The sequence below is a fragment of the Bos javanicus genome, chromosome 16 (genome assembly GCF_032452875.1).
Source record: "Bos javanicus breed banteng chromosome 16, ARS-OSU_banteng_1.0, whole genome shotgun sequence".
Taxonomy (NCBI): domain Eukaryota; kingdom Metazoa; phylum Chordata; class Mammalia; order Artiodactyla; family Bovidae; genus Bos; species Bos javanicus.
In genome coordinates this window covers 73,606,894-73,622,673 of record NC_083883.1, presented here as the reverse complement: position 1 = coordinate 73,622,673, position 15,780 = coordinate 73,606,894, and the positions used below count along the sequence as shown (strand labels likewise).

Sequence of the window (15,780 nt, the reverse complement as noted above, 5' to 3'; positions counted from 1 at the left end):
GAAACTAGTTTGTTGGTAAACTTGCCCTGACAGTGAGGCTGTATTTTACATGCATACACACACTCACGTGTGAGCTATTTAAACGGTCATTAAAATACAGTGAATGTGTGTTTACCCACCACTTAGTTGGTAAAGTCTTACCGACAGAGTTGAGGCCCCCATGGAGATCCCTCCTGATTGCCTTTCCCTCCCTCCTTCTAAATGGTAACCGTCGTCCCGAGTTGGGTGATTTTCACGCTCATGTGTTTCCTTACACGCTCACTGCATGTGTGACTTTGTTTTAAAAACAGCTGTTGGTAATGAATACTGCCCCTGGAAGAGACCCTGAGTCGTTTGGGGAGCCACATGTGAAGGGTGCCGGAGGTCCCGTCATCACTGTTGTAGGGGGAGCAAAAAGGGCAGAGCTCTGACTCAGCCCCTGTCAGCAGGGCCCAGGTCTTCGTCCCCTTGCTTGGCTGCTCCCTATCCTGGAGTGAGGACCAACCTGAAGACTATATCCTGACCTGTATGTTGCTCAGAAAGAAATTGTGTGGCCAGAATGTTCCATCTTCGAGATGACTCTTGAATGACTTGAGTGTGTTCTTGCTTCATTTGTCACTCACTCTTTTGGCTCATCTCCCTTTGAGGGTTTGGGCACTTTGATAACTGCTCCTCTAGCCTCTCTGACTAACTGCCTTCTTGCCTTCTCCAAGCTCCTTGGTTTGGCATTACTTGCACTGAATACTCAGTATTTGCGTTTCTAAGAAGCAGGATTCTGTGAACTGCTCTTGGGAGAGATGCATTGGGACTACCCTCCTTTTTGAGCCTTGGAGGGTCAGTCGCTGGGTGTGGGTGGCCTTGTCATTCTCAAGCACAGCCCGTTATTTAATGCATATTATCACTGTATGAGCAGGGAATCTCGTTATACAAACCATGCCCAGGTAGGTAAATGAGAAGTGTTAACGTTAGAGATTCTGCTCAGGATGGTGTCGTGGGTGAAGTCTGAACTCATTCAGTTCACTTCAGTCGCTCAGTCGTGTCCGACTCTTTGGAACTCATTACGGGGTTCCAGCTGGTTTCTCCTGTAGCAGCTCAGTTATCCATTGAGCCCAGGAGGTGAGACACTGGCACCTGCCTGGGGGGGCTACAGGTTCAACTTGTAATCCTTAGGTTTAGGTTGAAACTATAGAATTAGCTGTAGTCATTTATTCCCGGAGCTCAGTGCCCAGGCATAATCGAAATTTCTTTCCTCTCCTCGGCCTCGGCAGGCTGGGCAAGGCTCGTGAGTACTGTTGGCATCTCTCACCAGCATGCTGTTCTTTCCTTCTTGACTTGAGTGCTTGCTCTTCTGGAGCTCCTGGTAGCAATTCCTCAGTTTTGTTATCTCATCCCTTCCCCATCAGTCACGTTTACTGACTTGGTTTCTCAGCCCCAATCCATCCCCCTGACAAAGAACATTATAGAACCACTGCGAGGCAATAGCGATCTTTTTTTTTTTTTTTTTGACTACATGCTGAATGAGCCTATTGACATAAAAGACAAAAACAGGCAAAACTATTGGATACTATGAGAAGCCAGGACGGTAGTTGTCCTTGGAAGAGTGGAGTGACAGCTGGGAGAAGGGGTTTCTCGGGCGCCAGTAATGTGTTTCTCAGAGGTCCTGGGCCACAGGGTGTGTTCAGTTGGAGAAAGTTCACTGAGCTGTACCTTTATGCTTTATGGAATTGGCAGTAGCTCTCTCTTCTTCAGTGTCTCTGAGGGGACCTGTGAACATCACAGTAATTCTGACCACTGGTGTTGACCTTCCCAGCATGTGAGCTTCCCTTCCTCCCAATATTCCCAGCGCAGAGGCAAAAATCTTACAGTTCTCTATGATTCTACTTCCTCTACGTTGTGGTTCCTGGTCTGTATTCTGGTTGACTTTATCCTTGTACTTCTGATACTTAACCCAGCTTTCATATATGAAAGGTTCTGTTTTGATTGTTGTGGTAAGAACACTTAGCATGAGATCTACGCTCTTACCCATTTTTAAGTGTAAAATACAGTACTGTTCACTGTAGGCATGAAACATTCTTATAAAGAACTTTATGTGAGAAGAAACGTTTATAAAATATCTAGGCCTTCTAATCTGAGCAGAATAGTTCACAGAATAGTTGTTCACAGAATAGTTGAACAATCACAGAACTGTTCACAAAATCTAGAATAGGTTAGAGGTGGGCAAGATGAAAGTGACTGGAGTCACTGGCTTTGGAGCAGAAAAGTCTAGGGGGGAGGTCAGGGCATGGACTGACGCAGGAGCCCAGGACAGGTGGGAGTGGTGGGTCAGGGTGGCACAAGCTGGTTGGGATGGGTACGACCGTGTGTCGGTGCAGAGACCACACGCCTCCTGAAAGGGAGTGAAGCTGGAGCCAGTGCCTTTCACCGATGGTGGGCATCCTAAGGACAAGGGTCAGACAGGCAAAGATGGCCAGCGGAGCCAAAGGGTGTCTCTCCAATCCTTGGCAAACCATGGCATAAGACATGACTTGATCCATTCTCTGGTTTGTGAAGGCTTTTCACTAGGCAGATGCTAAATTATTCTTCAGGTGTAAGAGATCTAACAATTCAAAGAGGGATCTAGTACCACTGAGGCTCTTTTGTTTACCCCCAGGAAGAACTTCCAATGCTTAGCAACATTCAGTGGATACGTGATTCTGTATCGAGCACCTGCTTCTTAAAGGTCCTCATGGTCAGCCATGTGGGCATGGGCTTTGAGCATCTGGTCTGCTTGCAGACAATATGAGCAAGTTCAGAAATGCCCAGAAGGTAACATGCAATGCACGTGTTAATGCCACTTCTTCATGTATGCTACAGGTGATAGGGTACTAGATAGATAATTATTTCATAACTGCTGCTGCTGCTAAGTCGCTTCAGTCGTGTCCAACTCTGTGCGACCCCATAGATGGCAGCCCACCAGGCTCCCCCGTCCCTGGGATTCTCCAGGCAAGAACACTGGAGTGGGTTGCCATTTCCTTCTCCAATATTATATATATAAGATATATAGAATATATATTATTATATATAATATAATTATATATATAATCTATTATATATATAATAATATATATTATCATATAATAATTTAATATATATAAGGTATATAATCATTTCATAACTAGAAATTATGAAATATTTAAATGAAATTTTTTTTAATCTAAGAATTTATATAAAGTCATCTTATATATTACAGGAAGAAAAACTTACACGCTTATAATAAAGATGAATAGAGAGAGTTTACTTTGGAAGCATGGCCTTTGGAGTGGGAGAGGTCATTGATTTTGGAAACAAGAGACCTGGGTTTTAAGATCCAGTGTTGATGACCCCTGACCCTTGAGGAGGTTGTACGTCTCATAAATGTTTGTGGTTTTACTCTGACATACGGGCGTAGTACTTATGACCCAGGGTTGAGTAAAAATAGCAGTGGGATAATATGTGTGAAAGTGCATGTATTTTTTCAGTCCATTCCTTCACTCAGCCAATAGCCACTGATCCTGTCCACGCGGTGCCAGGCACTGCTTGGGACTAAGGGGCTGGAGGTAGAGAGGACAGCTGTGGCCCCTGCCCCATGGAGCTTATAGTGACCAGACAGAAAGCTGCCCCATGCTATAAACTTGCATGGACGCATGTGACTGTTTTGGTTGGAGCTTTTAGGAAAACTTTGTGAAATAACGGCATTAGGTGGGTCCTTGAAGGTTACAGTTTGTGCAGACAAAACGTAGAGAGGAGGACTTCTAGGAAGAGGAATGACTGTGAGCAAAGAGAAAGTAAAGGGTGCACGTGGGTAAAATGAGTAGTTCCAGGAGGAAAAGTGAGTTGGGCCTGACTCATTTTCCCTTCACACCCTCCCCTGCCCCAATATTAGATTCTTCAGCCTCTTGTTTGAGGACCAGAACTGAGAAGGGGGGAAGCCCACATGGGAGACAGTCACCAGCTGCTTTGTATAAATTCAGATTATGGGAGGTCGTATCGCATGCAGAAAGAGTACGGATGGCTGGGTAGGTAGGGTGCCAGTGGAGGAGGGGCTGAACACCGGAGAACCGCCACATTTGGGGCCTTTTCTCAATCTCCTTCTAGAACTCTTTGTAGAATTAATCTCCTCCTATCTCAAAAGTCTGCTTTCTTTCTAGTTTTGAGGGAGAGAAAACCTCATTCTCTTTTGGTGTGTTTTTTTTTAATTCCTGATTTCATTATTTATTACTGTTTTCTGCTCTGCTGGATCTTTGTTGCTGCATGGAGTAGCCAGTGGGGGCTACTCTCCAGCTGTGCTGCACGGGCTTCTCACTGAAGTGGCTTCTCTTGCTGCGGAGCACAGGCTGTAGGCACACAGACTTCAGTAGCTGTGTCTCCCAGGCTTTGGAGCTCAGGCTCAGTAGTTGTGGCCACAGACTTAGTTGCTCTGTGGCATGTGGGATTTTCCTGGACCAGAGATTGAACCCATGTTCCCTGCACTGGCAGGCGGATTCTTTACCACTGAGCCACCAGGGAAGCCCTCTTCATTCTCCTCTGGCCAAGTTGAATTTGAGGCCCTTCCAGTTGGAGGTGGCTCATGGGTGGTAGAATTCACCACACAGTCACTTTGAGGCAGTCACAGGCAGGCAGCTAGGACTTTTCTTTCTTTCTCCCCTTCCCAGCTTTGTTCTTGATGCTGGGAGATCCCATACCTGTGAAAGATTCTTTATTTTTAAAAAAAAATAACCTTGTTTTTTCGTTTTTGGCCTTGCCATGCAGCTTATGGGATCTTAGTTCCTTGACCAGGGATTGAACCTGGGCCCTTGGAAGTGAAAGCATGGAGTCTTAACCACTGGACCACCAAGAAATTCCCATCACAGAAGATTATTTTACTTGGTGGCAGGTCTGAATTTCAGTAGTGACTTAATCCTCAGAATACAGGAAAGGTTTTAGAATATCAGTCTACCTCCCAGAAAAACTCTGATAACAAGGCAAGTTTTCATATGACAGGGTGAATTATCAATTTAGTTACGTTACATGGAAACATTTATTAAGCATTGGTTATAGCGGTGGTTTAGTTCCTAAGTCGTGTCCAACTCTTTGCAACCGCATGGACTATATCCTGCCAGGCTCCTCTGTCCATGGGGTTCTCCAGGCAAGAATACTGGAATGGGTTGCCATTTCCTTCTCCAGGGGATCTTCCTGACCCAGGGATCAAACCTGGGTCTCCTGCATGGCAGGTGGATTCTTTACCCACTGAGCCACCAAGGAAGCAAAAATGAAAGTGAGAGTCACTCAGTCCTGTCCGACTCTTTGCAACCTCATGGACTATAGAGTCCAGGGGGTTCTCCAGGCCAGAATACTGGGGTGGGTAGCATTTTTGCTTCTCCAGTGGATCTTCTCAACTCAGGATTCGATCCAGGGTCTCCTGATTCTTTACCAACTGAGTTATCAGGGGAGCCCCCAAAGTGAAAGTGAATGAAAGTCACTCAGTTGTGTCTGACTCTTTGCAACCCCAAGGACTATGCAGTTCATGGAATTCTCCAGGCCAGAATACTGAAGTGGGGAGCCTTTCCCTTCTCCAGGGGAGCTTCCCACCCCAGGGATCTTAACCCAGGTCTCCCGCATTGCAGGTAGATTCTTTACCAGCTGAGCCATAAGGGAAGGCCAGATATTAATTAGGTGCCGAATACAAGAGGTGTAAGATATAATTCCTGACTTTGAGAAGCTTGTGGTCTTGCAGGACAGGTACAATTGTGGTCTGGTGTGATAATTATATGGGGCTTCCCAGTTGGTTCAGATGGTAGAGAATCTGCCTACAATGCAGGAGACCCGGGTTCAATCCCTGGGTCAGGAAGATCCCTTGGAGAAGGGATAGGCTACCCACTCCAGTATTCTTGGGCTTTCCTGGTGGCTCAGATAGTAGAGAATCTGCCTGCAATGCAGGAGACTTGGGTTCGATCCCTGGGTCGGGAAAATCCCCTGGAAAAGGGAATGGCAACCCACTCCAGAATTCTTGCCTGGAGCATTCCAGGGACAGAGGAGCCTGGCGGGCTACAGTCCATGAGGGCAGCACAGACCATGAGAACATAGTTTGGTGAGAGCCTGGACAGAGCAGAGGCCTGCATGGCTCACCCCCTCATCTTCAAGTTTTTGTGTAAATGTCCTCTTTTCGGTGAGGACATTTTAAGGTGTTTTAAGGACATTTTAAGGACATTGTTTAAAGGTGACTCCCCTTTAAGCAATAGCAACACTCGCCACTTCTGAATTCTGAGTTCCCTTATCCTGTTCTTTTTTTTTTCTTTTTCCATTGCATTTTTCACCCTCTGTCTCAGTTGGCTGTTGCTGAATAACAAACCATCCTCAAACTTGGTTGAAAACAGTGATTTCCTGTCTCGCTGTTCTGTTGGTTGATGGAAATTGGTTGGGTGGTTCTTGCTTGGGTGGTTGCTGGTTCTTGCTTGGTGGTTCTTTCCTTCTCCTGTGGTTGCTGCCAGATGTCAGCTGATGCTTCAGGCATCTGAAGGTTCTACTGGGCAGGACATCCAAAGTGGCCCCTCACTTCGTTGCAGCTGAGGGTGACTTGATGGGGAACTCAGCTGGTGCTGTCCTCCATAGCATCTTGACGTGGCCTGGCTACGTGGCTCAGGTATCTTGCAGCCTGGCAACTGGATCCAAGGGTGAGCATTCCAAGGGGCAGGAAGCAGAAGCCACTAGGCCAATGGCAGGCTACATTTGGAATTAGAACAGCATCACTTTTTCTGTCTCTCTGGGTCCTAGGATCTGCCTGGATTTACTTTTGATGGGGGAGTGAAAAGATTACATTATAGAAGGGCACGTGGGAGAGAAAATACCATTGCAGCCACTGTTGGAGAATACATTCTGCCATGCTTTCTTAGTATTCATATAGAATTTGCTTATTTTTATGTCTGCTTTTTGTTGACTCCTGTGAGGGTGGAAGCCCTATGAAGGCTGGAATATCCACTGAATAATATGTACCAAGCATCTACACCCTAACTTGGCACAAGGAATAGTTATTAAATGTTCTAAGAAATGTGTCTAATCCATTGTGTTCAGATTGTCACCTGTTGTAGAGGTGTGGGTTTTTTTTTAACCCTGCTTCTGGTTTACATTCTTTGCTGTCACTTTTAACTGACCCTAATAGAGCCAGACATCCTGGAATGTGAAGTCAAGTGGGCCTTAGAAAGCATCACTACGAACAAAGCTAGTGGAGGTGATGGAATTCCAGTTGAGCTATTTCAAATCCTGAAAGATGATGCTGTAAAAGTACTGCACTCAATATGCCAGCAAATTTGGAAAACTCAGCAGTGGCCACAGGACTGGAAAAGGTCAGTTTTCATTCCAATCCCAAAGAAAGGCAATGCCAAAGAATGCTCAAACTACCGCACAATTGCACTCATCTCACATGCTAGTAAAGTAATGCTCAAAATTCTCCAAGCCAGGCTTCAGCAATATGTGAACCGTGAACTTCCTGATGTTCAAGCTGGTTTTAGAAAAGGCAGAGGAACCAGAGATCAAATTGCCAACATCCACTGGATCATCGAAAAAGCAAGAGAGTTCCAGAAAAACATCTATTTCTGCTTTATTGACTATGCCAAAGCCTTTGACTGTGTGGATCACAATAAACTGTGGAAAATTCTTCAAGAGATGGGAATACCAGACCACCCGATCTGCCTCTTGAAAAATTTGTATGCAGGTCAGGAAGCAACAGTTAGAACTGGACATGGAACAACAGAGTGGTTCCAAATAGGAAAAGGAGTTTGTCAAGGCTGTATATTGTCACCCTGTTTATTTAACTTCTATGAAGAGTACATCATGAGAAATGCTGAACTGGAAGAAACACAAGCTGGAATCAAGATTGCCGGGAGAAATATCAATAACCTCAGATATGCAGATGACACCACCCTTATGGCAGAAAGTGAAGAGGAACTCAAGAGCCTCTTGATGAAAGTGGAGAGTGGAAAAGTTGGCTTAAAGCTCAACATTCAGAAAACAAAGGTCATGGCATCCGGTCCCACCACTTCATGGGAAATAGATGGGGAAACAGTGGAAACAGTGTCAGACTTTATTTTTCTGGGCTCCAAAATCACTACAGATGGTGACTGCAGCCATGAAATTAAAAGACGCTTACTCCTTGGAAGGAAATTTATGACCAACCTAGATAGCCTATTCAAAAGCAGAGACATTACTTTGCCATCAAGGGTTCGTCTAATCAAGGCTATGGTTTTTCCTGTGGTCATGTATGGATGTGAGAGCTGGACTGTGAAGAAAGCTGAGTGCCGAAGAATTGATGCTTTTGAACTGTGGTGTTGGAGAAGACTCTTGAGAGTCCCTTGGACTGCAAGGAGATCCAACCAGTCCATTCTGAAGGAGATCAGCCCTGGGATTTCTTTGGAAGGAATGATGCTAAAGCTGAAACTCCAGTACTTTGGCCACCTCATGCGAAGAGTTGACTCATTGGAAAAGACTCTGATGCTGGGAGGGATTGAGGGCAGGAGGAGAAGGGGACGACAGAGGATGAGATGGCTGGATGGCATCACTGACTCGATGGACGTGAGTCTGAGTGAACTCTAGGAGTTGGTGATGGACAGGGAGGCCTGGCGTGCTGCGATTCATGGGGTTGTAAAGAGTCGGACATGACTGAGCGACTGATCTGATCTGATCTGATAAATCAGGGACCTCATCTCTTTATTCAACACTGTATTGCTCAGTATCTGGTAAGTGGTTGGTGCTCAGTAACTATATATTAAATTAATGCATAAGTTATTGATTCTGCTTGAAACAGAGAAGTTATGAAGAATAAACTATGTTTGAACTGGGATCTGAAGGGTACATGGGATTGTTCCAAGAGAAGGGGGAATAGGGAAGAAAGGGAGAGGAAAACATTGAGAGCCAAAGGGAAGGATAAATGGGACTGTAATGAAACTGACCTGTGAGTCTCCTGAGGCCTGGGTTCTCCACATGATATGGCCCCCAGGCTGCCTTTTATAACATGTAGCTAGTGATTCAGCTGTCAGGCGCTTGGGGCAGGCATGCTTGTTGAATGAATGAGCATAGCATATGAACTCGTCTATAAATTTTTTGACAGAAAGGTGTTAGGTTAGGCAGAAACTAATCTTAACTCCTGGTAGTGAGGGGTCTTTTAAATATAAACTCAGAAAAAAATATTTTAAAGTATTTTAAAATAGCTAAGTTTTGCATTTTTGAATATAACAAAAGTGAGCTCTATGTATAAATGTCAAATAACCTTTCATCAGACTACAGTCACTTGTCTTGTTTCTTTTAAAATTTTTATTGGAGCGTAGTTGATTTACAATGTTGTGTTCAGTTCAGTTCAGTCACTCAGTTGTGTCTGACTCTTTGCGACCCCATGAACCACAGCACGCCAGGCCTCCCTATCCATCACCAATTCCCGGAGTTTACCCAAACTCATGTCCATTGAGTCAGTGGTGCCATCCAACCATCTCATCCTCTGTTGTCCCCTTCTCCTCCTGCTCTCAATCTTTCTAGCATCAGGGTCTTTTCCAGTGAGTCAGCTCTTTGCATCAGGTGGCCAAATTATTGGAGTTTCAGCTTCAACATCAGTCTTTCCAATGAACACCCAGGACTGATCTCCCTTAGGATGGACTGGTTGGATCTCCTTGCAGTCCAAGGGACTATCAAGAGTCTTCTCCAACACCACAGTTCAAAAGCATTGATTCTTGGCGCTCAGCTTTCTTCACAGTCCAACTCTCACATCCATACATGACCACTGGAAAAACCATAGCCTTGATTAAATGGACCTTTGTTGGCAAATTAATGTCTCGCTTTTTAATATGCTGTCTAGGTTGGTCATAACTTTTCTTCCAAGGAGCAAGCATCTTTTTATTTCATGGCTGCAGTCACCATCTGCAGTGATTTTGGAGTCCCCCCAAAAAAGTCAGCCACTGTTTCCACTGTTTCCCCATCTATTTGCCACGAAGTGACAGGACCAGATGCCATGATCTTAGTTTTCTGAATGTTGATCTTTAATCCAACTTTTTCACGCTCCTCTTTCACTTTCATCAAGAGGCTCTTTAGGTCTTCTTCACTTTCTGCCATAGTTAGTTTCAGGTATATAGCAAAGTGAATTGTACATACACACATATCCACTCTTTTTTAGATTCTTTTCCTATGTACATCATTACAGAGTATTGCGTAAATTTCCCTGTGCCACACAGTAGGTCCTTGTTTGTTATCTATTTTACATACAGTAGTGTGTGTATGTCAATCCCAGTCTCCCAATTTATCCCTCTCCGCTATCCCCCTGGGTAATGATAAGTTTGTTTTTTACATCTGTGATTTTGTTTCTGTTTTGTAAACAAGTTCATTTGTACCATTTTGGGGGCTTCCCAGTAGCTCAGACAGTAAAGAATACACCTATAATGCAGGAGACCAGGTTGGATCCATGGGTTGGGAAGATCCCCTGGAGAAGGGAATGGCTACCCACTCCAGTAATCTTGCTTAGAGAGTTCCATGGACAGAGGAACCTGGCAGGCTACCATCCATGGGGTCTCAAAGAGTCTGACACAACTGATTAGGATTCCACATATAAGCAATATCATAGGATATTTGTCTTTCTTATGTTGCCTTCTAACAGATCATATGCCTAGTGGGAGATTGCTAACCCTTAGGCTTAACCCTGAAACCTTAGACCAAATCGTACACAGGAAAGACTAATCTTTAGGTCAAGGGGAAAGACGAATGAGCCACGCGTCTTTCATACGATGATGCAAATCAATAGCAAGGAGGCAGAATTGTTAAATTCATGAGTATAAACACATTTTTTTTCCTGAAAGACTAAACAATGCAGAAATTACAGTTATAATGCTTTTACAACCACTATTCACATTTCTTTTTCTATGAGCTTATGAAGCAGTTACTAAACTGTCAAGAAAAAAAATAAGCCTTTTGTATATTAATCCATAAAAAATAATCAATATCAGATAAATAGGGCACTTGTTTCATATTGCTAAATATATGATTTCTTATGCTTTCCGTCCATATTGAGGAAAAAGTCCCCAGTAATCTTATCTTCAATTAGGTCTAGCCATAGAATGCTATTAAACATCTGTACAAAATTAACCCTTCCCTCATAGCCCATTTCCGTATGACGTGAAGTCGCTCAATTGTGTCCGACTCTTCGCAACCCCATGGACTGTAGCCTGCCATGCTCCTCTGTCCATGGGGATCCTCCAGGCAAGAATACTGGAGTGGGTTGCCATTTCCTTCTTCAGGGGATCTTCTCGACCCAGGGATGGAACTTGGGCCTCTCGCATTGCAGGCGGTAAAGACTGTTTCCAAATGGTGAAGACTGTTTGCAAATGGTGATCCATAAAAATGTTGATTCAGCTATGGATTGTAATTCATTTACCTCATGTATAACAACTGTACAAAAATAATGTCAAATTAAAGGCAGTATTTGAGACAAGGAGTAGCCCATTCTCCCTGATCTTTCACCCTGTTAACAAGGAAAAGAGACATCTGATGCTTCATCTATAAAAGACCCCTGGGCAGCCTTAGCCTCCCTGAGCTTCAGTAGATAGAGTCTTCCACAGGCCCTTTGATGTCTTCAGTTCTTCAGGCTGATCGTTGTCAGCTCTGGAAGCTTTGTGCCTTTCAATTAGTCTTTCTCACTCATGTCCTGCCTTTTGGTAGCTCTGGGATTTTTCTGACTAGAGCCTGGGGGTTCATATTGGAATAGTTTATAGTTTCCCTCACTGCCATACTAGACAGTGCAACTGATATCTTCACCATTCAGTATATTCCTGTGGCACTCCCCCTGCCCAGAAGCTTTTAAGATGGTGTTAACACACATCTCCCATTTCTTGTGTATACATACACACACACACACACACACACACACATATTCACACACACACACATCAGCTTTTTTCTTATCTCTTATACATCCAAGAAGGCTACCATTTTATAGCAGCTCTTGCAACAAATAAGACCGTAGTCTGGTTTCCAAAAAGAACATTTTTGCCAACTCCTGAATGTGACGGACACGTGGTGATTGCTGGGGTTTCCTCCTTGTGGGACAGGTAGCTCTCGGATTTGAACTGCTGTTTACCTTTGCTCAAACTGTTTATTTCGGCTTCCCAGGTGGCACTGATGGCAAGAACCCACTTGCCAGTGCAGGAGACATAAGAGACATGGGTTCAATCTCTGGGTCGGGAAGAGATTACACTCCATTATTCTTGTCTGTAAAATCCCATGGACAGAGGAGCCTGGTGGGCTACAGTCCACAGGGTTGCGAAGAGTTAGATACAACTGAAGTGACTTAGCATGCAGGCATGCACACTGTGTACTTAGAAAATGGCTAATGTATTTTCTTCTGGCTCAGAGTTACTATTTACAGCCACACGTTTCGTGGCAGTGATTGCCATGTAACATCAAAAGGACCAGGCAGTAGTATCTCCTGCTACTACTAGTTTAAGGCTTAGTTATTTCCTTCAGGTTATCCCATGGATAAGCCGATCAGCCCTGTCACTATTGCTGGCCTGCATCATTTCCCTGCACACCGGGGAAGGTGAGTTTGGAGGCTGGACAACACGTGGTCACAGGGTCATCTACTCCAGGGTTTCCTTGGGCACTTTGCCCTTGTTCTCCTGGCTTCACCTCCTCACCCCACTACTGAGGCCAGCAGCTTGCCCAGGTTCACGGTTCCCCACAGACCGATAGCTTAGGTTCCCACCTTCCTCCCAGGGTGAAGAGGTGGGGTCAGCTGGCTCAGAAGCCCACAAAGATGTGTCGATCAGTGGAGCATCTTGAGCTCTAGCTGGAGACGCGGGTCCCGCTCTCAGGGGGGCAGGTGGACGCCTGTGGGAGCAGAGCATGTGTCTCCACCTCAGATCTCACTCTGTGCCCACACTTGGTGTTCCTTTCCTTTCAGAAAGACACGATTCTGGCCAGGAAGATGCTGGTTGTTGAAGCTTGGGGCCCTCATCTTTTTTTTTTTTTAAGTAGCTTTATTGTGATACAGTTCACGTATCATGCAGTTCATCCATTCAAAGTGTACAACTCACTGGCTTTATTATATCATGGATATACTGTCTATCCCTGATATGGCAACTATCATCACCATAATTTTTAGAACATTTTCATCACCTCAAAAATAAGCCCTAAGGACTTCTCTGGTGGTCCAGTGGCTACGACTCCGAGCTCCCAATCAATGCAAGAGGCCCAGGTCAGGGAACTAGATCCCACGTGCTGAAATTAAGAGTTGGCATGCTGCAACTAAAGACCCCACCTGCCGCATCTGAGACTGGTGCAGCAGAATAAAAGGAAGCCCTACTGTTTAGCTGCCACCCCCCACAGTCTCATTTCCCAGCCCCTCAGTGGTAAGGAACAGTAATCACCTTTCTGTCTCTATTTCTGTCTTTTCTTTTCCTCTTCTGGAGTTTCATATGAATGGAATCTTACAATATGTGGTCTTTTATGGCTTACTTCTCTTAGCATGATGTTTTCAACATTCATGTTGCAGTGTGAATCTTCATTTTTTTTTATGGCTGAATAATATTCTCCTGTATGACTTACTATGTTTTGTTTATCCGTTTGTCCATCAGTGGACATTTGGGTTGCCCAACATTTGGGTTGTTGTGAATTATGCTACTGTGCACGTTTGGGTGCAAGTTGCTGTGTAGACATCTGTTTTCATTTCTCTTGGGTGTATGCCCAAGAGTGGAATTGCTGGGTCAGATGGTAACTGTGGGTTCCCCAGGCAGCACTAATGGTAAAGTTCCCACCTGCCAATCCAGGATATATAAGAGACGCGGGTTCCATTCCTGGCTGGGGAAGATCCCCTGGAGGAGAGCATGGCAACCCACTCCAGTAATCTTGCCTGGACAATCTATGGAGAGAGGAGCCTGGTGGGCTACAGTCCATAGGGTTGTTAAGAGCTGGACGTGACTGACGCGACTTAGCATGCATGCATGGTAACTGTATGTTTAATTATTTAAAGAATTGCCAAATATTTTCTAAAGTGGCTGCATCATTTCACTTTCCTGCCAACACAGTGTATGACGGTTCCAATTTCTCCATATTTTTGCCACCCTTGTTGATCTGACTTTACACTTCTCGCCATCCTAGTGGGTGTGACTTCATGTGAGGTTTTGAAAGGATTGGGGAAGGATTTTTTTTCCTTTCTAATAGTTTTTAGTGCCCTGTATGTGTGTATACACACAACATATTTATGACTTCAAAGTGTGCCCTTTGCTAGCATCTGTAAAAGCACAGATGCTAAGGGGTCCTGTTGCCTGTTACAATAATAAAGCAGATTTCAGTATTTATTAATCCAAAAATCTCACCACCCAGACCGTTGTGGGAGACAGTGAAACGTGTGCATTGAGAGGAGGAAGAGGAGTGGTGGGAGACGCAGGAGCAGGTGTTGTGTTTCCTGGAACGAGCATCCTTCCCAGGAGATGGCCCCACTTCTTGTCTCTGTGTCTCACGGGTCCCTCTGTCTTTCAGGAGGCCTGGCGCTGGCCCAAGTGCTCTTCTTCTACGTCAAGTACTTGGTGCTCTTCGGTGTCCCGGCTCTGCTCATGCGCCTGGATGGACTCAGGCCGCCGCCGCTCCCTCGCTGTGTGAGCACCATGTTCAGCTTCACGGGGATGTGGAGGTCAGTCTGTCAGGGTCCTTCAGGGATGTCCGGCGGGAGGAGCCACCATCCTTTCTCTGCCCTTCACTCAAGTTTCCTTTGGCACTTAGGTTTTTTTAATCTAACAGATTGACAATCCATATTTTCTGAACCTCTCAAACATATTGTCAGGCTATGAAAAATTGGGAGATAAAGTTTCTCACCCAGTCTGTGTAAAGATGCACAAAGGGCTGTGCCTAAAGTGGTCTCTTACTAACTTGGGACATAATACATATACTGATGATTTTATTGCTGTCTGTTTTTCTTGAAAATGATGTCTTTGTATGTGAGACTATAGATTAAAAAAATAGACTTAATTTTATTTTTCTTAATACCAAAAACGTAAAAAAAAAAAAGAAAAAATATATAGACTTAGTTAATAGTACAGGGCAGGCATTTACTAGCTCTCAGATCCAGAGCAACAGACTTCAAATGTGCGTTTCAGTTTTTTTGTCTTTTACATGGTAATAAAAATGATAATGGTACTGATAATATTCGTCTCTAAAAGTCGTTTGGAAGATTAAAAAAGCTAATACATACATATAAAGCATCTGGCACACAGTAGGTGTCTACGAATGTTAGCTTTTATCCTTCTGTTACTCCTGTACTCACGCACTGTGGATAGGCGGGTGCTTTTTCTGAGTGTTCTTAGTCTTCTTGATTTAGCCCCATGGATGTACAGTCAGCTTGGAGTCTCTGTTCTAAAAGATCCCTCGGCCCCGCTGCCGTTTCTGGCTGTTGCTCTCCAGATGGGCTCGCTTGCTGCTGGGTTTTATTATCGCTTCCAGTGTGGAACCAGTGGCAGGCTGGCTCTTGCAATTGCAAGCCTAATGTAAGAACCTGAGGGTGGGAACTCGCATATCTGTGGGAGGCAGTATCTACTTGAATTGTGTTCTTTAGAAGCCTCCATTTGCCACCCTCCTGGTCCTGGCCCTGCTCAGAAAATCCATTCTGGCTCATCCAGTCTTATATTTCATCTCTGAGCTCAGTCAGTATTGCTGTCTCTAATGTTGCTCTTGCAAAAGGGGGGTAGTTAACAGGCAGTATCCTAGTTTTCCATCATAATTTATTACAGGGACTGAATTGATCTAAGCCTCCATGAACACAGTTTATTTTTGCTGCCGTCTGCT

At 44.6% G+C, this 15,780-nt stretch overlaps 1 protein-coding gene across 8 annotated transcripts in view; it reads left to right on the top strand.

The window, feature by feature from the left end:
- The window catches only part of HHAT (hedgehog acyltransferase), a 352,361-nt gene that overhangs the window by 114,817 nt on the left and 221,764 nt on the right, over positions 1–15,780 (top strand). For all 8 annotated transcript variants that reach the window (XR_009730102.1, XR_009730101.1, XM_061383599.1 and 5 more), the window contains one exon: positions 14,482–14,632. Coding sequence is in view for 6 of the 8 variants with exons in the window: in XM_061383599.1 (XP_061239583.1) it covers positions 14,482–14,632 (151 nt within the window). In the remaining 2 variants the exon portion in view is untranslated. The remainder of the gene's footprint in view (positions 1–14,481; positions 14,633–15,780) is intronic.